Source organism: Ictidomys tridecemlineatus, chromosome 5 (genome assembly GCF_052094955.1).
Source record: "Ictidomys tridecemlineatus isolate mIctTri1 chromosome 5, mIctTri1.hap1, whole genome shotgun sequence".
NCBI lineage: Eukaryota > Metazoa > Chordata > Mammalia > Rodentia > Sciuridae > Ictidomys > Ictidomys tridecemlineatus.
In genome coordinates this window covers 176,268,712-176,291,482 of record NC_135481.1, presented here as the reverse complement: position 1 = coordinate 176,291,482, position 22,771 = coordinate 176,268,712, and the positions used below count along the sequence as shown (strand labels likewise).

Sequence of the window (22,771 nt, the reverse complement as noted above, 5' to 3'; positions counted from 1 at the left end):
CACATACTGGGAGAATTAGTGGTCAAGAAACTAGGTCACCCAATTCCTTGTGGAGACCCATGCTGTGGCCACTTTAAGGAGAGGAGTTGCCCAGAGGCACAAGGATGCTGGAAACAACCAACCCAAGGTTACTCTGGGAGTGGTAGCTCATTCAGGGACAGTGTCTGGGAGGTTGCTGTGGGCTGCAGCACACACACAGCCCCACCTCATGACAGGCCGCCAAGCAGCCAGGTTCCTCTAGGAACTGCTTTCTGTGGGTTAAATGGGGCTGGGGCTGTTTTATCTCAGTGATGGTGAGTTCGCATTTCATGCCTAAAAAAAATCACCGCTCTGCCCTCCTGAGCAGCACTAGCTCTCTTTTATTAATCAGAAAACAGGCGGGTTATCTGGGTTCAATTCCACCTTTGAACTTCAGTTGGATTTGGCTTTATATTTCAAGCCCAGATGTCCACCATGGCTGTGAAATAGTGACTCAGGCCAGGAGAAGTCAAAGGTCTATAGAAATGTGTTGGGAAGAGACAGGAAATCCTGAGCCTGAATTATCTGATTTTCAGAGTGTGGAAGGACAGTTCCTATCCTGGAAACACCCACATTTCTCTGGATGAACTGAAAAGAGTTCTGGCCACTGATTCATTCTAAAAATCATTACTGGGAACCCACATGTGTGTTGGCTTAGTGAAGCCTGTAGACCACCACAGCCCAGAGGATGAGAAGTAAAGATTTAATGGAGAAAACAAGAGTCAGTCGCTTGAGATTGCATTTTGATTTCAGGAATAAAAGCTTAAACCCTATTTTAAAAAGAAAGCATGGGACTTATATTGGCAGAAAAAAATCTTTAGTATGTGCAGAATGAAGTCTGCGTGCCCTTAATTTGAAATGTTGTTTTTTTTTTTTTTAAATGGGTGAATACTGAGCTCGAAACCTGTGGTGGTGTACTTCCAGCTCACACCTGTAGAGGGAGCCTTGTCTACTTAGAGTGTTCACAATGCAAAGCTTTCAGAGGAAGAAAGAAAAAGGCTTTTTGCAGAAAAAAAAGTTGGAGGGTTAAAGGCAGTCTGTTTCAAAATTGCAAACAATCGCGGTGGCTGTCTCATTTTCTTTTCTCAGCTGGTTCTACTGTGAGTGAGTTGTAGCGTAAAGAAGTCTGTAGAAATTACCTTTCCTCTTCGGATTCGACCAGAGGAACCAGGAGGTGGGATTGTTATTATTATTTTTGGTGGTGGTGGGGGGCGCATTTCCCCACAGAATTCCACAAGCGTATCTCTATCCCCGTTGAAACATTAGCTTTATCCGAACCTAATCTGTTGCAACAGGGGTTTGGATTTGAGAGGTGGGTGCGGCTGCCCCTGACCCATTTTCTCAGTCGGGGTCTAATTCTGCTGTTTGGGAACTAGCGTGTTACGTTTCAGGCCGAATCTGAGGTGGCCCGGAAGTCCAGGTACCTCATTCCCCACCCTGCTATACCCGATCCCAACCGTCTTCTCCTGCACCCGGGGAGAAGGTCTGTTTGCCAGGAAGATCGCATCTGTGATCCGCGTGGGTCTTCCGTCTCCTGCGGTACTGAATCTCCGCGGACAGTGCGCGCCCAGATCTGGGATGGAGCAGCATTCTTGATATTGTCCTATGACTTTACAACTGCGCACCGTAAGAAGCCGGCACAGTGTGGTTTGGTGGAGCACAATAACCCGCCGAGTGGGGAGGGAGCCGGGAGGGAACTGGCGGCGGGCGCTCTAGGTCTCCGAAATGTTTGGGTCGAACAGGTGAGCGCAGCCTGGACACTTAGGCGCCTACTGGGGGACAGGGAGGAGGGGAGCAGGGGCGGTGTAAACTAAGTGGTGGGAAAGAGACAAAGGAAGAGTGAAGAGGCGAGATGGTGCGGAATAGAGGGAGGGCGAGAGGAGGGGAGGGAAGAGGAGGGGGCGGCCGAGGGGTAGCGCGGCAAGGAGCTCGAGCTTGAACTTGATCAAGAAAAGGGGGCCTTGTGGTGGGGGGGTGGGGACCCGACAGAGAGCCGGCCACGTGCCTGGATTTTCCAGGCCAGGGTCTCACTCCGACCTCCTGGGGCCGAGCCCCCACGCCTGGCAGCCCCGCCCAAGGAGGATCCCTGTCCCCTAGGAACCGGAGAGACCCGAGGGGGATCGTGGGCTGTCCGAAGGCCCCGGGGCACGGAGAGTTCCCGAAGGTGCCTGAGTCACTTTCTTTGGGCCAAGTCTCCCTCTCTTGGCCTGAACACAGACAGACTGCCAGGTGCCCGCCCCCGACCCCGGGACCCAAAGGCCTCCCGGAGCTAGGGGCAGGCACAGACCTCACAGCCTGCTTTCCCCGGCCCGCCGCCCCGCACGGATCTTCCTTTAAGCTCTTCTCCCTTAAGAGCGCTCTCCCCCCACAGAGCGCACGGCGGCGAGTCCAGCGCGCCCTTATCCCCCCCACTACCTGGCCCAGTGCCCCCTCCTTCTTCCTCTTCTCCTCCACCCTCCTTTCTCCTCTCCTCTCTCCCTGGGTGCCTCCTTTCCCTCCCTCCGCCTCCCTCAGTGCCCACTCCTCCCGCTCGCCTGCCCCTCCACCTCCTCCTCCTGCTGCTCCTCCTACTCCCCCTGCGTGCGTCCTCCCTGCGCTCCCCTCCCCCCGGCCCCCGCCCCGTGCCCGGTCCCGCCTCCCCGTGCCCGGTGCCCCCCTCCCCCTTCCTCCCTCCCGGCCGCGGCGCTGCCGCCGCCGCCGCCGCCGCCGCTGCCGCTTGCCTGGGCCCTCCCCCTGGCCACCCCCGCCCCCGGGCCGGGCAGTGACGCGCCGCGGTGGTGCCAGCCCCTCTCCCCGGGCGGCCGCGGCGGCAGCAGCAGCAGCAGCAGCAGCAGCAGCAGCAGCTGGAGCTGTGGGGCTGTCACCGCCGCTTGCCCCGCTCACTCGCGGAGCTCGACCGCCCGTCTCCGTCTCGCCGCCCGCCCAGGTACGGAGTCCGGCCGGGACCCGGCGATCGGGCCGTTTCCGGGCTCCCGACCGTCGCCCCCTCCTCCCGCCGCTGCCGCCGGCCGTTGAGCTGCGGTTAGGGGGGCGGAGGGCTAGGGGGGTTCCGGGGAGGGGGACTCAGGGGGAGCTTCCTGCGCCAGGGCTGAGAAGGGGGGCGCGGGCGAGCGGCTGCGCCCTGGGCGGAGTGGGCTGGGGCGGGAGGGGGGGTGGCGGGTTAGTATGACCGAGAGTGGGGGCCGGTGAAGGCTGACTCAGGGGGCCGCCGGGTGCCCTAGAGGTGTGCTTGGCTCCAAGTGCCCGGGGCTGCCGGGCGCACCCCACTCCCGGGCTGTGCGCGCCGCCGGTCCTGGGGGGCGGTGATTGTGTGCGCCGCGCCGCGGTATTGTGCCGCGGCCACACCGTTTGCAGCGGGCTTGGCACCGCGTCCCGGAGAGAAAGACGTTCGCTGGCGGCGGGGTGGGGGCCGGTCTCGGGTTGCCGCTGCCTCCGGGAGAAGGGAAGTGGACTGTGTTTGGGGATGTGAGGACGGGAAGCTTCGAGTGGCAGGGAGGGGCTCCCCGCCGCGGTGCGGCGAGTTGAGACGCGGTTTGCAGAGTTGAACCCACTTTGGCAGGCCCTTGTCCCTCCTCAAGGGAACCGGTGCCCCTCTCAGGTGCACCATCCGTGCGGAAGTCGTAGGCATCGGCGGCTCTCGGCGCAGGGGCACACTGGGCTAGGGGCAGCCGGCCGGCTGGAGGGCGCGCGCAGGGTTAAGTTGGATTTACACCTCTGCCCGCTACTCTCTGTCCTCTACCTAGTCCTCAAGGGCCGGATACTTTGGCTGGACGGGGGCAGGGAGAAGGGAGATTTTTTTTCCCCCTTAATTCCACCGCTTGGGTTCAGAAGTGACCCTACTCTCACTCCGAGCTGCCTTTGCCCCAGTCTGGCCGTCCTACCGGTCGCCCCTACCGAGCCGCGCTTCCTGGGGGAAGTTCTCATTAAGCCTCGTTAATTAGCATTATTCCTAGAGAAAGGTTAAGGTTAGACCGTCCTTTTCGTTATGAGAACCCCCCCTCCCGCCCCAGTCCCCAGTTTGTTCTCCCTCCCTCCCTCCCCAAGAGCACAAAAGCACAAAAAGAAAGTGTGAAGAGGCTCGGATCAATGGAGAAGCCACAAACCCATTAATTCAAATGGAACCTTTTTCCCCCTCTAAAACATTGATTTTTCTTTCTGTCTGCTCTGAGGGGAGATGAATAACCTCCTGATTTCACCTGAAATGGTGTTTGGACTCTGTGATTTCCTCCTCTTTCTGAGGGTTGTGGCCTGAAATAGATTCTCCCTTGAGATAAAGCCCTGCTTATCCCAGAATCAGCTGGGACCCCCTCCCACCCCACCTGCCAATCCCCCACACATGCCCAAGTTGTAGGCCTAAAGAGAGGTGTTGGGGGCTCTCTTTACTTTTTTGGAGAGAGCTTCTAATGATGAGACCAGGTCCTCTGTCTTGACCCCTGTAATATGCTGGCTTCGGGGCTGTGAGTTGGTCTGGGGAGAAGGCCCATTTATGGCTCAGGCTCCAGTGGGTAGTTTAACCCCCCCAGGTAGTAAATTACCCCTTCATTGGAAAGCCATTAAGGCCTAAATGTGTCCTTGAATAATATCCAGCTCCCATCTAATCCCCGCTCAGGCTGGGCTTGTTTTGTGAGTAGGATTTTAAGGCAGCACCTCCTGCTCCCACTGCCCCATTCAGCACCTTCCTGCCAAGCCAGAGCACCCCAGGATCTTCCTCCCAGTTGAGAAGGCTGACTTTGAGGAACTTCTTTCCTGGCCTTGGTCCCCCTGGGGCAATGGGGAGCTGGGCCATCTCTGAGTTGCTCAAGAACTTTTTTGTCTTGTCTGGGTCCTTTTCTTGGAAGGACAGTCCTGCAGGGGATTAGCTCAGAGTGATTCCCCGCAGCCTTCCTTTTGGCTGGAAGAATCCTGCTTGCTGCAGCTCATCTCTCCAACGTCCCTTTTAAAGAGACCCCCGTTAATGGCAGGGACTGGGGGTATCAATGAGGCCCTCATGGTGAGGAATGCTGGGAAAACAGCCAGTTGCCTTTGCTTAGGAACAAAAGCCCATTTTACCCTCCATACACCAGTGGGAAGGTGTGGGAAATGCTCCCTCCCAGCACCCCGGCGTCCATTACAGCAAGGACAACAGAGCATGCACATGTATATGTGAGCACCGTTGTGACAGACACTGTGTGTGTGTGTGTGTGTGTGTGTGTGTGTGTGTGTGTGTGTGTGAGAAAGAGAGAGAGTGCTTGAGGAGAGGGAGAATACCTAAAGTGGGGTAGGTGATTGGCTGTCTCAGCCCACCATGCTTCACATTTCCCAGAAGAGCTGTGCTTGTATGTATGGCTGGTGAGCAAAGGAGGCCTGGTAGCAGGAAGGAGTGGAATTGTGCAGGGAGTGTCCCTGGAAGGCTGGCCTCCTCCTCTGGTGGCCAGGTGGGCTTGGCATGAAGCAGCAGCCTCAGGACCCCAGGGAGCCTAGGAGCTGACTTGGGACCTCCTCAGCCTCTCCTGGTGCAGACCCAACACAATAGGGATCTGAACCCTGGCTTCTCTGGATCTTGGGGATTTTCCCCTTCTATTACTAAGCCATCTGATGAACTGAAGTAGTTGAATTGGGGTCAAATGTGGTTCAGTACCTTCTTGGCATGTGGTGGTGTGCCCAGTGCTCGCCAACATGGAGATGAGGGGCCGAGTCATCCCTGGCCTGGCAAGGGCCCACAGGTGCTTGAGCATGTCGTGCCCAGAACTGGGGGAAAAACTGCACCACTTTCCACATCTTGGTGCCTACCCACAGCGGGTAGAGCTGGTGCTGGGGCAACTGCCCAAGCCTGGTGTTCCTTCCGGCCACCAAACAAACCTGGGGGCTGTACAGAGAGGGGTCTGTTTCCTGCCTGGCTCAGAAACATCCCCTCCATATCCCTGCCCCCACCATCCTCTGAAACACACACCCAGGGCTCCTGGTCAGGGCTTAGGGCTTACAGTTGCACTAAATTCTCGGCAAATCCTCCTCCTTTTTCTTTCTCATGTAAGTGGTAGAGATAGAGTTACAGCTCTGAGGAAAGGCCTGGAAAATATCGCGCCAGGCACGCCCCTGGATCCTGAGTCCTAGAGGATGCAAATGGCTCCACTTCAGAGGCACCAGGAGCCCAGTTCCAGAGAAATTGACCCCAGTTGTAAAATAATCAGGTTACTGATAGCAGCTCCCCATAGTTACAAGCCGTGGACACAGACCTGCTCCTCCATTCTGCTCTGGTCTCCCGTGTTCTCCTCCGTGGCTGGGCAGTGGTTGGTGCTGCTTGCCTACAGAGGAGGAAGGGCCTTGGAGCTGGGTGGAGAGAAGCTGCACCTGCCTGTGAATTTTGGACTGAAGATAAGAGCAGGGAGGGTTTGGTCAGCTCCTCTCCCCTGCCCAGAGTCATGGCTTCCAGGTTGGGGTGTGTCCCAAAGACTGACTAGGTGCTACCTGCCTGCCCAGCCAACTTCAGTGTTCTCTTTTCAGAAGAGCAGTTGGCCCTGTTGCCCTGTGACCCATGATGGCTCAGGCCCTGTGATGCCAGTTACATGATGGACTTTTATTGCCGGGTGGGTAAGGCCACAGGCTCCAGGGTGCCCTGATTTGTCTTACATCCAGGGCAGACGTAAGACAAACCAGGGGACAGCTGCCTAGCCAGTCACACAGGGTCTGGGGAGAGGTGACCCACAAGCATGGATTGTATGCACCCTTCTATTTTCTGGTGGAAGTTTTATTAAAGTTTGTTAACAGAAAGGGAAAAAAGAGTGGCTCAAATTCCCTCAAGATTCTAGAAGGGAAGAACAAGAGGTGACTGGCTTGTGGCCTCTGGGGGAGAAGGGGAGAGCCTTGGGTCTCGGCAGAGGCCTGAGGCCTCTGTGCTCTCAAGCCTGCACTGGCTGCCTCCTGCAGGTCCCACGAGACTTGGGTGATGGGTTCAGAACTGTGTGTGCTGGTAATTGCCTGTGTAATTAGCCTGCTTCTCCAGCCTCGGCTGGCTCAGGCGTGAGTGGGTGACTGGAGGTACAGTCTGCCCCTCTGAGGCTGGGGGTGGGGAGCTTCATGGCAAGGACCTGGCTACAGAGGGTCTTGAGGAGTCTGCTTTCCTAGCTCAATCCTGAAAGTGTGGATGTTGAAGGTGTTTGTGTAAGTCTGGCCAAAACTTGGGGTTTTTTCCCCCCAGAAAAGTTAAGTTTAATAGACTTGATTGCTTACTTAAAAAAATTGCTATATCAGTCAGGATGTCAAGATCTTAGAACTACGTCTCGAAAGATTGGGGTTTGGAGCCGAGCATGGTGGCATACACATGTAATTCTAGCAGTTTGGGAGGCTGAGGCAGGAGGATCACAAATTGAAAGCCAGCCTCAGCAAAAGTGAGGTGCTAATAAGCAACTCAGTGAGACCCTGTCTGTAAATAAAATACAAAATAGGGCTGGGATGTGGCTCAGTGGTCGAGTGCCCCTGAGTTCAATCCCTGGTACCTGCCCCCCAAAATTGAGGTTTGGAGGCTATAGGAAAAGACCCTGATAACTGGGCAGAAATCCCACAGCCCCTTCCCCCAGTACCTACAAGTGGGTCAGAATGTCCAGCTGGTTCCTCTCCCAAGATGACAAGGTCTGAAGGGAAGGAGCCCCACCTTGGTCATCTGGGTCCCCAACACCAGCACATAGTAGCTGTTCAGTAATGTGCATCGACTCATGGAAGAGTGAGCGTGTTTTTCCAGCATGCACACGTGTCTAAGTATAGATGTGGCCTCCTTGCCCTTGAGTTCCCTTTTGGTCTCATCTCAGGCACTTTGTTGTTATGGAATCTGGTTCTTTTGATCGAAGGAAGCGTGGTGCGGTGGCCTGTGATGTAGGCTTTCGCTCTCAGTGCAGACTTCCAGCATCCAGACCCCAGCTCCACCCCTGGGCTCTGTGCCTGTGTGCATTTGGGCAGGCCCCCTGAGCAATGACCGGATCAGGAGATAGGCCTGCCTCAGGTGCTGGCTTCAGAGGGCCCTTGGGAAGGAACCTCCTAGAACCCTTGCCTGATCCATGCGTGTGGGCATTGGATGCCCTTCATTATCAGGTGTTTTCGATGCCAATGTAAAACAGCCCACCTCTTCCCATTGAGACCTGTTAGGGCAGGGTGGGATGGAGTCCATTTAGTGGATAGGTCAGCAGTCTGAGCCAGAGAATCCCCAGGCTGGGGGAGGGCGAGCACTGGCAGCTGTAGGAAGGGGGAGCATGTGGCTGCCGTCCCACCAGCCAGGGCCCAGGTTTTCATATGGCCCCTGTTCAAGACCTGTGTGCAGTGGGACCAGAGTCCTTAATTGTCAAATTAATGCAGCTTCCTCATTAAACACCAGTGTCGTGCCAGGCAATTCAGTTGATTCAACAAGTCTTGCTGGCCTTGTGGGGAACTCAGAGCACATGTAGGCTGGTCCCCACCCTTGGAAGAACCTAGGGTTTTCTGGGGAAAGACAAGGCAGAGACCCATAACACAGTGACACTGTACAGCTGGGTTCGAGGTACAGCCAGGCGAGGTGTTCCAGAAGACTAATGATGGACCCTGCGTTGGAGTTGGTGGAGGGCGAGTGTGTGGAATGGGACGGGCCCTCTACAGGAGGGGGGCAGTTTGGGCAGAGGTTTGGAGACCGGAAGGAGGATGTGTCTGAGCCTTTGCAAGACACACACTTGGCTCTGCCACTTGTTAGTCTGTGGCCTTGGGCAAGTGAGAGCCTTGAGGAGGATGAGAACTGTGCCCACCTAGTGAGACTGTAGGAGTGTGGGGTGAGCCAAGCAAGGGGAGCGCTGGGTGCCTGAAGAGCTTGGGCTTCTGTTGACGTGGACTTGGCCAAGTGAGGCCTGAGCGTGGGTGATTTCTGTGCTGCTCCTGGAGGTCCTGAGCCCCTCTCTGCTTAGTAGAATGTTCCGCCTCTGAGCTACAGATGATAGGGACAGCCCACCCAGGGTTTTGTGCACTGTGGTAGAGGACACTCCTGTGTGGCTCTGCGACCCCTGTGTGCTCACCCAAATCCAACCACAACAGCCTTGCCATTGCTCTTGGGGATCCAACAGCACAGCTCATGCCTGTAATGCTGTCTGTGGGTCTTCCTGGCTTCCTGCAGCCTCTGCTCAGTGTGCCCTGAACAGGCTCTCTCTGGACCATGCTGGCAGGCGTGGCCCTGCAGGTCGCTCTCCCTTCTTCCTCGGCTTTGTTGTGCTTTGTAGCCCTCATTACAACCACTTTAGGTATTTTTCTGCTCATTGTGCGTCTCTTGCACTGGATGGCGGGGGGGGGGGGGGGGGGTGTCAGGAAGGTCAGACTTTGTTCCACAGCTGGATTCCCAGCACCTAGTCCGGTGCTTGGCTATAGCTGATATTCAGGAAATACTTGTTGATGAATGGATGGCGACTTTGAATAGGTGCTTCCAAATGTTCATAGGATACCAGTCTTTTAATTCATGCCTGTGCCACTGATGCCCTGGAGTCTTCCTACCTCTGCACAGAGCAGAGGCCCAAGGGAGAATGCCTGCGCCTGACTCCCAGAGGCCACCCAGCTCCAGCAGGGCCCATGGAGTGGCTTACCCAGTGCACTCGCTCTGTACCTCCAAAGGACACCCACCACCACCACCTGTCAGCCCCCATAAGTAGGGAAGAGTTTGGTGCTTTTGTACTCTTTGTGCAGAGAGAACCTTTGCCCGCGCATATGCACTCCTGTGTAAGTGAACAAGTTTTGGGGGGCTGCAGACCTGTGCTTGAAGAGCAGGCAGCCACGGGAGGGAGCTGGACACCGAGTTCGTGGGGGCAACGTGGGGCCCCATAGTACCGGTCCCAGCCCCTGTCCTCTGGACTCAGCCCAGAGGGTCCACACTGGCTGCACAGAAGCTGCGAATTCCAGGAAACTCCCTGCCAGCCCTGTGTGGTGGGGGAGGAGTGGAGGCCATTCTCTAGCAGATGTGTCTGCCCCAGGGACAGCAGCGAAGAAAGTTCAAACCAAAGTGTTTGCTCACCATAAAAGAGCCGTCTGTGCGGGGGCCCTGTCTGTGCGGGGGCCCTGTCTGTGCGGGGGCCCTGTCTGTGAGGGGGCCCTGTCTGTGAGGGGCCCTGGTGGGGAGGCTTGTGGGTGCTCCACCAGAGGTTCTTACTGGGCCCACAGAGGCCATTGTATCTTGCTGGGGTGCAGGGGAAAGGGAGGCAAGGCCAGAACTCTGGGTGTGGAGCTGCTGGGTCATCTTTCCTGTGCTTTACAGCCGGCTCCCAAACACAGTTGCTTACTGCTCCTGAAAGAGGCTGGGCCAGAAGGAGGTGGGGTCCCTTCCTGCTGGAGGGCTGGATTGAGAGGGCCCCGCCCCAGGGGTTCCCGGATGACTGGCCAAGGGCTCACACTGAAGCCAGCAGCTAGGGGAGAGGAGGCAGGCGTGGTCCTCTCCAGCAGGCCATCCGGCTGTTTGGAAGGCCCTGGCGGCCCCCCAGGCCCTTGAGCTGAACCCCCTTTGCTGTCTGGTTGGAACCCTGGCCCATTCCACCCCCTTCCTTCTCCACACTTCTGGGGCTGGCCTTTTCAGCTTTGGAAGCCACCCAAGAGCATATCTTTGAAGCACAGCAAAGGTTAGGAAGGAGGAAGACAGAAATGTCCTCTGGGTTGGGGGAGTGGGAGAAAGGAATCCCATGCATGCTCCAGGGGAGTCAGAGGCAGCCCTGATGGAGGCAGCCGCTTGGCCTCCCTAGTGCCATTGCTGCCCGCTGGCCCTGTACGGAGTGAACCCTCTTTCCCGGGTTGCAGGCGGAGAGCAGTAGCCCTTGTTTACAGCCTCCTCTCAACCTGGCTCACAGGGTAAGAGCTGGGCCCTGCCGCCCACCCCACAGGATGCAGGCCTCTTAATTGTCTTCAATTACAGACAGCGGGGGCCCTCAGCCCTGGCCTTCGACAGGAACCAGAGCCCAGGCCACTTCCAAGGGGCAGGGGGAGCACCACCCGGCCCTCACTACAAGGTTTGGGGGCTCCCTGTGCCCTCTAGGGCACTTCCCAATGCCCACAGGCCTCCGAGTCCACTCAAAGGCTGCCTCAGGCCCCACGAGAGCCCATCCCTGTTGAATGCCCGCCTTCTTTGTCTCTGCTCAGGATGAGACTTCTGTGAGCAGTGAAGATTTTGATATGAATGACTCCACATGGATGTCAGCTGATCCACACCTGGCCTCCAGCCTGAGTCCCAGCCAGGACGAGAGGATGCGAAGCCCGCAGAACCTCCATGGCCAAGAGGACGGTGAGTGCCCCTCGCGGCCAGTGGGGGAGGGGCTGGATTGTCCTGTGAGCAGCTTGGACAGACTGGGTAGTAGAATCTGGGCTGAGGCCTCTGGAGGTGGTACCACCATCAGAGTTTCCAACATCTCCAGGACCTCTATGCCCCCAGCCCCAAGTGACAGAGCAAGTCTCTCCTCCCAAAGATGAATGGGTGGAGCACACAAGGACTGTCCCCCAAAGGGCACCATGTGTGTTTGTGTGCTCAGATGTTCCTAGGCTCAAGGGACATGAATTTCAGAGTTGTCATGATTCGAGTCTGACCCAGAGTAGGCCAGCTTTCCAGCAATGGAAACAAGAGCTGTGTTACTGTGGCTCAGAGAGGAAAGGCAAGAGGACAGGTCACCCGGTGAGTGACCATATGTACAGTGTTCCCATATCCTCCTTGGCCTCAGTGGCCATCCAAGGCCCCCTAGTCTGCCTCCTCTGGCCTCCCTTGGAATAGAGACTTTTTTCCTGAGGGTTGGAGAGTTAGGGTCAGAGGTCAGATCCCAGAGGTCCACTCCAAGCCCCCATATGGAGCCCCAGAGGCTTGGGCTCTAAGGCCATGGCATCTGCCTCCCTTTGAAAGAATTGTAGGCATGGGTGGCCCCTCTGCCCTGGTGGCTCTGACTTCCAGGGAGGAGGTGGGGTGGGGTGGGGGGATGAGTTAGAGCTGGCCTCAGAGAACTGGGGTGTAGGAGCCAGCAATTAGGTGGGGTTGAAGGTCGGGCCTGGATGTGGGAGGGAGGCACAGGGTTAAAAAGGGGTGTAATGTTAACTCTGCAGAACGGGTTGGCTTGAAAGAGTAAATAAGGGGTAGAGCCACAGTTTAGGTCAAAGTTCGTCTCCATGGCGGAACCACACGCCTGCTTCCCGCCACCCCTCCCAGCCTGAGTCTGGCTTTGTCTGGGAGGAGACCCAGCCTGCAGGTGGCCTGTGGTGTCTGGGCCAGGGGCTGGGGAGCGCAGAGGGTGGCTGTGCAAGGAGTGGGGTGTGAGGCTGCTGGGAAAGAAAGGGCTTTTGTGCCTTGATGCCTCGTGAGGTCAGCCAGACCCCCTCGTGCTGGGACCCTCCAGGCCACTGCCGCTTTCCAGCGTTCCCATGGGGGTGGGGACCAGGGTTGAGGCGCCACAGGCTGCCTGGGGCTCTGGGATTGGGATGTGCCCAGCAGCTGACCTCCTGCCTCAGCTGAGCTGATCGAGGGCCACACCCAAGACACACCAAGGGACTTGCCAGCAGTGCTCAGCCAAGGGCCATCAGTTACACCCTCCCAAGAAGGAGCCCAGAACATTTTTCAGAAGCCCAGAGTAGGAACACAGGGATGTGGCTCGGTAGTAGAGTGCTTGCCTAGCATGTGCAGGACCCTGGATCCTGGCCCCAGCACTGCCGCACCCCCCCACACACATACGTGCACCCCACAGCCCAGGAATAGGGCTGTGTTCCCCCCTCACTCCCAACAGAGTTTTATGCTATTGTTCTCCACACCCTTTGGGAGTGTGGTCACTGATGGAAACACTTCCCCAGAGACATGGTGACATGTGGTAATCTGGGGTCTCAGGACCAGGCACCAGAAGGAGGAGTTTCTGTGGGGGGCCTTGCAGTGCTCTCAGCGTCTGCCGCCTGCTGCCTAGATGTCAACTGAGGGCGCAGAGAGGCTGTTTCATTTGTCCTGTAGCTGCCCTCAGGAGCCTAGTGCAGGCCCATGCTGGTGGTAGCCCTCCTGGCCAGGATAAGGGGTCGAGGCAAGCTGATTTGCTGACAGAACAAGGGTGTGTGTCAGGGACTGCCAGAGACAGAGACCGGAGGGTGATGTTAACCAGGATTCATCTAATTGGCAGCTGTATCTGGAGGCTGTGGGCTGATGTGCTGGCCAGAGCTAGCCTAGACCTGGTGCAGGGCATTGCAGGCCATGAGGAGGCTTAGCCGGCTGGTTTCTCTGCTGCCCTTTCTAATCTTTGGGCCTGTTGGTGACCACTGTGTCTGCCCAAAGGGTTCCCAAAAGGGTTTGGCTGGGCATACCCTCAGCCTGGACACCTGGTCCAGCCTTCCAGCTGCTCTCTGTGTAGAAATGAGCTGAAATCAGGCCCCATGAATGAGTGCAAAGGAGACCTTCGGGAGCTTCAGGGTATTCTCATGTCCCCTCTTGTTACTGAAGGACTAGGGACTAGGACAGACCAAGAAGGTGACTGTGGTGGGCCCTGAACGCTGCACCCAGCTTTAGCCTTGCTCTTCATCCTAGAAGCTCCCCGAGAGCCTCAGGTCCCCTGGTGGGATTGGCGAGGGGCCTGGGGCCCTCAGTCCCCCAGGGATGCAGCACTTTGGAAAGATGGCTGTCTGAGGCCACACCTGAGCTTTGCAAGGTATGCAACCATGGCAGTCTGGCTTTTTACTTTGGTGGGTCCAGCTGCCGCCAGGCGGGTTACGCCGAGTCTTTGCTGTCCAGATGAGCGAACGAGCAGGCCTGTGGTGGGTGAGCCTGCCAGGTGGGTGCAGGTCACTCCTCAGTGGGGAAAGTGGCATCCTTTTCCTTTCAGTCCTGGGGACTGACTGCAGGCATCCGCCGCTGAGCCACACCCCAGCCTTGCTACATTTTGTTTTGAGACAGGGTCTCCCTAAGTTGCCCGGGCTGTTCTTGAACTTGTGCTCCTCCTGCCTCAGCTGGATCACAGGTGTGTGCCTGGTCACAGACTGGGTTCTTTTTTTTTTTTTTTTTTTTATACAATTTTTAATATTTATTTATTTTTTAGTTCTCGGCGGACACAACATCTTTGTTTGTATGTGGTGCTGAGGATCGAACCCGGGCCGCACGCATGCCAGGCGAGCGCACTACCGCTTGAGCCACATCCCCAGCCCACAGACTGGGTTCTTTAAGAGGACAGTTCCCCAGTCCAAGCTCCCCACTCTTCCTTTCACCAAAAGGAGCAAGACGCCCATGGCCACGTGGATGAGCTGTTGCTGCATCCCACCCCTGTTGGCCAGTGATGCCACCGAGTGACTTTGAGAAGCGGGTGGTCTGCACTGCCCCATATGGTGGTGGGTGGGACCTTGTTCCTTTTCTTCCTCTGTTTTCTTTACTCTTCCTCCTCCTCCTCCTTCTTCCTCCTCTTTTTAAAAATCTTACCATAGGCAGAGGAAAGCTGGGCCTTGACAGGGTCTGTTGACAGCCTGAGAGAGGACAGAGTGTGCGGCTCTGGCTCCGGGCAGCAGTCGTGCCGGTGCTGCTCATGTGGTGGCTCCTGCTTGTCCCCAACCCTGCCACTGCTTGTGAACCTTCTCTGCACAGACCTCCTGGTGGCATTTCCCACAGCTGCCACTGAGTTCCCATTCCTGGGTCCCTGGGGCAGGTGGTGGCAGTAGCCCCGCATTCCCACAGTGCTCCCTGGGTGGGGCTCTGGCTGCCTGTGTGAGAGGCTCTCTGGACCCGCCTTGTAGGCGAGGAGACAGCACAGAGGGAGATCTGCCCAGCCAGGGCCACCAGGGAAGCCCCAGGGCTGTCCCTTCTCTACCAGGGTCCCTGCCCACTTGGCACCCCCTCCTGGCCCAGGGCAGCACAGCTGGCTCCTGCCACTGCTCCCTGCCACACATGGATGAGGCCTCTGCAGACCCCCACTTGCCTTGGCTGCAGCTCTGGGATGCCTCTGTGCACATGGACAGTGCTCAGAGACCCCAGCCCGGCTGCCTTTGGGTGTGGACAGGGGGTGCCTGAGTGAAGCCAGCTGCTAGGACGCCGGAGATGCATCCTGGCCTTACCTTGGGGCTGAGCGCAGTCAGCTGTGGTGGTCGGCCCTGCTGGGGAGTTATCTGTTTGGCACCTGTGTCCTCCCCTCAGTGCCAGCACCTTGAGGGCCACGACCTGGGCAACACACAGCCAGACACAGAGGAGCTGGGGAAACGGCTGCCGTGGCTGAGCAGCCGGAGCGTGGGCGTCGCAGGCACAGGTGGGCCAGGTTCAGGTCAGGCAAGTGTCCTCACCGGCAGGGCCTCCTCGAGTCTCCCTGATGGGCTTTACCAGGCCTCCCTCTGCCCCTTCCTGATGGAAACTGTGGCACCTGGACTCTCGGGGGTGGGGGCATCGAGGTGGGGAGCGGACGTTACTCACCCCTGGGCAGACAGGAACCAGCGCCAGGGACAGTGCAGGGTGCTGCTCACCAGGGGCCTGCCTCCACCTCCCACAGGATAGGAAGTGGGGTTGCTGCCACAGAGCCATGTGGAGCCCGGAGAGCCCCAGGCCTCTGGTCTGTGCCTGTCACATGAGGCCACTCTTCCAGCCTGGGCCGCAGGGACCCCTAGGACACTGGAGTGTCCCCTCCATCAGGTCAGGATGCAGAGCCAGTGAGCTCCTGCCTGCTGACCAGAAGGTCTGGGTTCCCTGCCTGATGCTCCTGGCCCTGGTGCCTGGTACTGTGTCAGTCTGAGGCTGCGCAGAGGCAGTGAGGGTGCTGGTCTTTTGAGGGCCCTTCCTGGGTTCAGCCACGGGGAAACTGAGCGCCATGCTCTGCTGGGTGCTGAGCCCTGTCCTGCCGCCCACCGGGCACCTCCCTCCAGGAGTCTGGTTTGGTGGAAGAGGGAGCACCCGGAGGGTGGGCCCCACCAGACTGACTGCTTTCTTGTCATTTTAGATGTGCATCTTGTTCTTGGTCTTTTTTCCCAAGGGTCACATTCATTGTAGAAAATTTAGAAAAAAATAAAGGAGCAAAAAAAGAAAAAATTAAAAATACCAACGTTCAGGGGGCACATTTTTCTCAGACTTTTCTGTGCACATGATCAAAGCTTTGTTTCCTTTTAAGAAGATGGGAAGTGTTGTAGCCACCCTTTCCCTGTCCCTGTCACCGAGGTAGATCTGCTGAAGTCTTAAGGGTTGTCTGGTCTGCCCAGCAACTGGAAGCCGCCTGGCTCTAGCCCATCATGTGCCCAGCGCTGGCCCTGTGAGCACAAAACTGTGACTGTTCCTGTCCCACAGAGGAGGAGACATCACAGAGGGGGAAGTAATTTCCTGACCAGAGGGAAGCGGGTCACTCTGGAGCCCGTGTTTTGGCCGCTCCCGTGGAAAGGCACCCAAGTCCCAGTTTTTCTACAAGCAAAGCTATAGGAAGCGTCCTGCTCAGCCCAGTGGCCGACCTGGGCTCCGTCCGCAGCTCTGACCACAGGTGCTCAGCCAGTGGCTGATGCTGACGGGAGACCCAGAAAGGCCCTTAGAGGGGGCAGCACATGGGCAGAGGGCCTTGGGCAGTGGCATGTCCGTAGGAGGTCAGGAGGGAAGAGGATGCTGGGTACCAGGCCTGGGGGTCTGGAGCCACGTGTCTCCATATGTTTCCTATGACCCAGGAAGGCCACCGAAGGCTACAGCCAGGTGGGAGGATGGAAGGGATGGATGGAAGGGATGGATTCTGAGGGCCTGAGGTCTTGGTAGTTGTGGCTTCGTATAGGAGGTCAGAACACGTCCTAACCTGCTCCCAGGCAAGTTGCTCACCCTCTCTGAGCCTTACTTTGTCTGACATGACTTGGGTGGTTGTGGAGTTAATCCTGGTGTGGCGTAGGAAGACCAAGGCTTCCTTGGGTGGTGAGAGAAATGCTGGCTGGTCAGCTGGGCAGTCCCCTCGCGGGCAGGTTGGTCCCCGCCCACCTTGGGTGTCACCTTTCCTTTTCTCACTGGCTTAGGCCCCTCTTCCTGGTCCCTGCAGGGAGGTGCAGGAAAAGCATGCCCCCGCAGGACAGAGAGGCCTCCATCCCTCCCAGCTTCTCTGACCCTTCACAAGACCCACTGTCTAGTCTCGCCTCCTCAGCCCCCTTGGCCACACAGGGCCCAGGTCAGAGCCTCCTAGCTTCTGCCCTCAGTCCTCAGAGCCCTGCTTCTTTGGAAGGAGAGCCAAGCTGAGAGGGTTCTTGGTGACTGCCACACCTGGGCACTCACTTCTTGCCCTCACATCCCCTGAGTTCCTGTCCCCCACCGCTACATGTCCAGGACCTGTCCAGGCACCCTGGGTCCCTGAAGACCCTGCTTCTTGTTCTGGCAGACTTCACCTACCCTGCGCTCCCTGGCTGCTAGGCAGGCACCTGCGAGGTCACTCTGCTGTCCCAGGAGACGCAGCCAGGCAGTAGCCCACCTGTGTGTGCTGGCTGCTGTGTGGGCCCTCAGGATGCCCCCTGGAACCTGCCCAGCCAGGGGCAGAAGCCACTTGAGCAAAGCGTCATCAGGAGGCTGTGGGGGGGGGGGGGTTGTGGGTGTGGGCCAGGCCATTCAGACCCAGAGACAGCTCTCCGAAGGTCCACTTGTGGTCCCCCCTCTTTCAGGCCCACCCTCCACAGACACCCCCCCAGCCAGGGGCCCAAAGAGCCTGTGCTGCTGCAGCCAAGTCCCTGCAAGCCAATATTCAGGTGGGCCTGGTTACTGTCCCATGGGTGGGAGGATCAAGCCACGTGACTGGCTCAGAGGGGCTTTTCCCACAGTGGGTGGTGGCGGCAGTGGCTCTGCTTCTGCTGCTTTTTGAGATGGGGTCTCACTAGGTTGAGAGCAGGGATCAGAGCAGCAAGGATCAGAGGCCTTTAAGCAGCCTTCCTCCCCTCACCTGTGGGGCTGGCCTGGCCCCTCACCTGAGCCTGCATCTCTGAGGTGAGCCTGGGAGCTGGGCCTGAGCCTCCTCTGGCCCCAAACAGCCCTACTGAGCCTGCCAGGTGGAGAAGAAGCAGCCTCCTGCCCTCCCAACTCCCGGAGCAGACCCAAGGGCCCAGGCCCTTCCGGAGCCTGGGTGGGGGCCATGCAGCAGTCCTGGGCCATAGGCAAGTGTCCATCATGAGCTGAGCTGCAGGCGGCACAGACAGTGCTGGGCTGTGCTGGCCCCCAGTCCGCCAAGGAGGGGAGGCCGGGAGACAGCGCCGAGAGGCCCCTTTATCCCAGAAGAGGCGCAGCCTGCACAGCGCTGGCCTTGTGTAGGCTGCTGGGCCCCGGACGCCTAGTGAGGAAAGAGCAGGACAGGCCTGGGGCTGAGGAGGTGAGAGTCACCTGCTAGGAAAGGAAGTGGGCGCTGCCTTCCCAGGGCTCCCTGCCCGCCCCCCTGGAGATCAGCCAGGACCTGTGGGGCCACCTGCCCCTCACCCAGGAGCTACAGCACCCCTCCTTCTTGACCCCTGAGGAGACAGCCCTGCCCTGCTGGAGAGGAGGCTGTGGTGGGGGTAAGAGCCACCAGGAACCAGGAAGTGACTGGGGCCACGTCTGCGTCACGTCATCGCCCTGACCTAAGGACTGGGATGCACCAGAGCTAGCCCAGCTTCCTTCCTGGAAGACCTGCGAAAGGGAAGGCCCTCTGGGGCCCTCAGACACCACAGGCACACGGGCTCCCAGATCAGGGCCCTGCCCCGTGAATCATTCACACCTGGTGGCTTGAAGTGACTGTTGCTCTCGGGACACGATCTGTTGGGAGCCAGGACGGTAGCAGCCTCCCAGCAGGAGCTTGGCACCCTGCACTGGTGTCGGTCCTGCCGACTGTTCTTGGGGGGGTCAGAGCAGGGAGAACCTCAGGTCTAGGAGGACGCAGACTCTGGCAGTCCACCCTGGGAGCAGATCCTCTGGGCTGGTTGGGGCAGGTTTTATCCCCAGTACAGATGGGCAAACTGAGGCCTAAAGAGACTCCCAGGGGCTCAGCAGCACAGAGGTGGGGTGGGAGTGCTTTGGGGAGCCACCTGGGTGCTGCCACTCCCTCTGCAGGGACAGTGGGCTTGTGAATTCCACCCAGGAGCCTGTGGCTCCTCACGGGTAGACACAGGTTGTGCAAGCCAGGCATGAGGAGTTACTTACACCCAGCACAGCGACTTGTGTGTACTCGGTGTCCATCCTCCACCAAGGGCAGCGTCTCTTCTTAGGCCCTGTTCGCTGAGCTCTCATAGGCAGCTTGGACACCTGTAGGGCTTGGACCTCAGGGTCCCTGCAGAAAGATGCCATGTCAGTGTTAGGGGAAGCCAGGGTCTACACTGCCTCGCCAGTGGCTACTGAGCACACAGAAATGGCTGGGGCCACACTAGTGGAGACACACCGGGCATCAGTGACTCAGTGAAAGAAGAAGGCAAGGAGTCTCGATTTTATTGACTATTTGCTGAAATGATGTTTTTTGATATGTTGTATTAAAGATAATAGATTTTTTTAAGATTTTGAGATGGGATCTTACCAAGTCACCCAGGCTGGCCTCCGACTTGTCATCCTCCTACCTCAGCCTCCAGAGTCTCTGGGGTTATAGGCATGCACCACTGTGCTCAGCTTTAAAATTGATTATTAAAATTATTTTCTTGCCTAGTATGCACAGGGCCCTGTGTTTAATCTTTACCACTGGAAAAAATAATTTCAGTTGTTATTTTTACTTTTTAAAAACATAGCTAAGCCAGGCACATTGGCGCATGCCTGTAATCCCAGTGACTCAGGAAGCTGAGGCAGGAGGATTGTGAGTTCAAAACCAGCCTCAGCAACTAGCAAGGTGCTAAGCAACTCAGTAAGACCCTGTCTCTAAACAAAACAAAACAAAAAAGGCTGGGGATGTGGCTCAGTGGTTAAGTGCCCCTGAGTTCAATCCCCGGTACCCCCCCCCCAAAAAAAAAACCCACAAAAAGAAAACATAGCTATTGGGAAAACTCCAGAGCATGTATGTGGCTCTCACTGTTTCTACTGGACGTTACTCCTGACTCTGAGGGCTTAGGTGTTGACATCTCCTTAAGGAACAAGGTATCGGGCATGGTGGCACCTGCTGGTCATCCCAGCAACTCAGGAAGCCAAGGCAGGAGGATCGCAAGTTGGAGTCTATTTTGAGCAACTTAGGGACACCCTACCTCAAAATAAAAAATAAGAAGGGCTGCAGATATAGCTCAGTATAAAGCACCCCAAGTTGAGTCCCCAGTACCACAAAAACCAAAAACAGGAACAAGTCAACAAAGGTCTGGCAGAGCCTCCACAGCTGCAGAATAGGGGTGCCCTGACTAAGGCTGCATGTTCGGAAGCACCAGTGGAGACCAGGTGCATGACAAGCGCTCCTTGACCCCTCCCTGGGCCAGGCCAGGCTGTGTGAACCTCAGGGACAGGGCAGGGTGGGCAGCAGGGGCCTGAAGACCCAGTGATGTGGGCCTCATGCAGTGGGGCAGATGGATGCAGCGTGGCCTCCTCATCCAGGATGGTGGGATCCTTGTGTCCCCCATCTGACCCCAGGGCCTCTCTGCCCTGCCTTCCAGGAGGAAGAGCTGGGTAGCTGCCAGGAGCCTGGTGCTCCTTGGAACTGCTCATCATGTAAACATGGCCACTGGCCTTTGTCAAAGCAGCAACGTGAGGGATGAAGGGGAGCCCTGTTGAGCGCATGCCCGGAGTCCAGAGCAGCCAGTGCCTCGGACTACAGGCCCTTAAGGGTCCTGCCCTGGTGTCCACACCTCCTGGTGGCCACGAGGGGCTGCAGGCCCCAGCACTCTCCCCTCGCTGGGCTCATCTTGTGTGTGAGTCACTGACCACCCTCCCCCTGCCCCCACCTGGCCGCTGCTGACCGGAGCCTCCCCGAGCAGGCCTGCCCCTCTGGCCATGGCGATAGCTGGGCGTGTGGGCTGTGGCCCTTGCACCCACCCCATGGTCCCGGGGTGGTGGACCTTTCCACTTTTCCCCAGCCTGGCCTGGTGTCGGCGTGAGTCGCCCACCAGGAGAGGGGCCTGCTGGCTGTGGCCCCAGAGCCCAGGGTGGCGATTGGCGGCTTAGACAGACGCAGGCCTGTGTGGGCTGTAGGGCACTGGCGCCCACATAAGAGCATTGTTTGCCGAGGTGAAAGGACTTTTGTCCTCCTTCTGGAGACGGGACAGAGGGAGGAACAACTTCCCCCATTCATCGTTGATTCCCCCGATTCCCCCAGTTGAACGCCAGCATGTTGCCCTGCGCTAGAGTAGATGGGCACGCAGGCCTTCCCTGCCCATGGCATTCCAGGCACAGGCGGTGGGCTCTGGGTCCTGCCCAGACAGGAGTGTTGTTTTTCCCCAGAGCTGGGAGGGGTTCAGCGGGGTGCGCTCTCCACTTCTCCAGGGCCCCTCTGGGCTCCTCTCTGCTGCCTGCAGGCCACAGGTGAGGCAGGCTGCTGGTCCTGCAGGGGCCTCCTGGCCCAGCCACAAGACGGGACCAGCTGTTGACAAGAGGATCACCTGGGCACCCTTAGGTTTTACTTCCAGCTCCAGGTCTGGGTGGGTCCAACCAGAACTCCTGGCCTGCGCCCCTGGAAGGCCCTGGTGCCAGCCTCTGGGGCTGCAGGGCCAGCTGGGGCTTTTCACAGAGTCATAAAGTGTTGGAGCCCAAGAGGGCGTCAGCGACAACTCCCTGGACTGTAGATAAGAGGAGCCCAGGAGGCTGCTGTGCTCAAGGTCGCGCACAGGGAGGCTGGGGGTGGGTGCCTGCTGGCAGCTGTCCTCAGGCTTGCTTTTGGAGGACAGGAGAAGAAGGATTTGGAACTGGTCAGAACCCTGCCCCTCTGCTTCCTCTCCCCCAAACTGGGAGACGGGCTGTGGGCAGGGCCGTGGCCTGCGCTGATAGGTACCAGCTCCCAAGTCCCATCTCTTAGCCCAGTTAGTCAGAGACCAAGCCAGACCCATGTGACAAACCCGCCTCCAGCCAGCTTTGGCAATAAGGAAGTGACGGCTCCTGTAACCTAATAGTCCAGGCATTCTTTGGTTTTAGGCACAGATGGATTTAGGGGTTTTCTCTGCTGGCCTATTCTCCCCACGGTGGCCCCCGCCCACAGTCTCAGCTGCCCCCAGGTGGAGAGAGCCCAGGGCTGACCTTCCTGGGTTCACTTAGTCACGTGCATCACCACTCACTGGGGTGGGCCCTGCTGACTGGCCAGGCCCAGGCACGTGCTCATCCTGGGGAACCCTGGAGGACCAGGGTGCCTCCCAGAGGAAGGGGCGTGGCTTCTGGGGAGGCCCCAGTGATCCAGGTCCACGGGATATGGCTCTGCCAATCCTAGGCCTCAGGCCTGGGGCGGCTTCTGTGGGGGCTGGGCGCAGGCCACGGATGATAAACAGAACAGCATTGTGGGAAGATGATAAATGTGCTGGGAAAAAATAGGTAAAGGGGTCAGTGTGTCAGACGGGGGGGCAGGGGCTGGTCAGAGGAGTCCTACTGAGATGGTGGCCTTTAAGCAAAGCTGGGGAAGTTAAGGAAGGAGCCTTGGGATAGCCAGGTCGGCGTGGCAGGAAGAGGGCAGCGTGCACCAAGGCCTTGGCCCTGCTGGAGCCGGCGCACGGCCAGCAGGGACTGTCCTGGGGGCCACGACACACAGAGCCGCCTGCCCCTGAGCTGCCAGGATGGGGCTGGGTGGGCAGCAGCCTCCCTGAGAAGTGGCGCTCATCGGGCCCTGAAAGATGAACAGAGCGTAGGGCTAGATTGGGTGAGAAAGCAGGTGTCGTCCCCCCCGCCCCAGCCCTCAGTTTGGTTCCTGCTCACTCAGGCACCAGCCCCCAGGCGGCCGCCCTCTTTCCACTGTCGGTCCCC

General features: G+C 58.0%; 1 protein-coding gene across 6 annotated transcripts in view; it reads left to right on the top strand.

The window, feature by feature from the left end:
• Nol4l (nucleolar protein 4 like) overlaps nt 1-22,771 on the top strand; it is a 113,201-nt gene that overhangs the window by 74,849 nt on the left and 15,581 nt on the right. For 2 of the 6 annotated variants that reach the window (XM_078051595.1, XM_078051594.1), the window contains exon 5: nt 11,119-11,260. In XM_078051595.1, coding sequence (XP_077907721.1) covers nt 11,119-11,260 — 142 coding nt within the window. Of the gene's footprint in view, nt 1-1,036; nt 1,193-1,495; nt 1,645-2,707; nt 2,945-10,079; nt 10,605-11,118; nt 11,261-22,771 lie in introns of those variants that run through there. The other 4 variants (XM_078051598.1, XM_078051597.1, XM_078051596.1 and 1 more) reach the window with 4 other exon arrangements.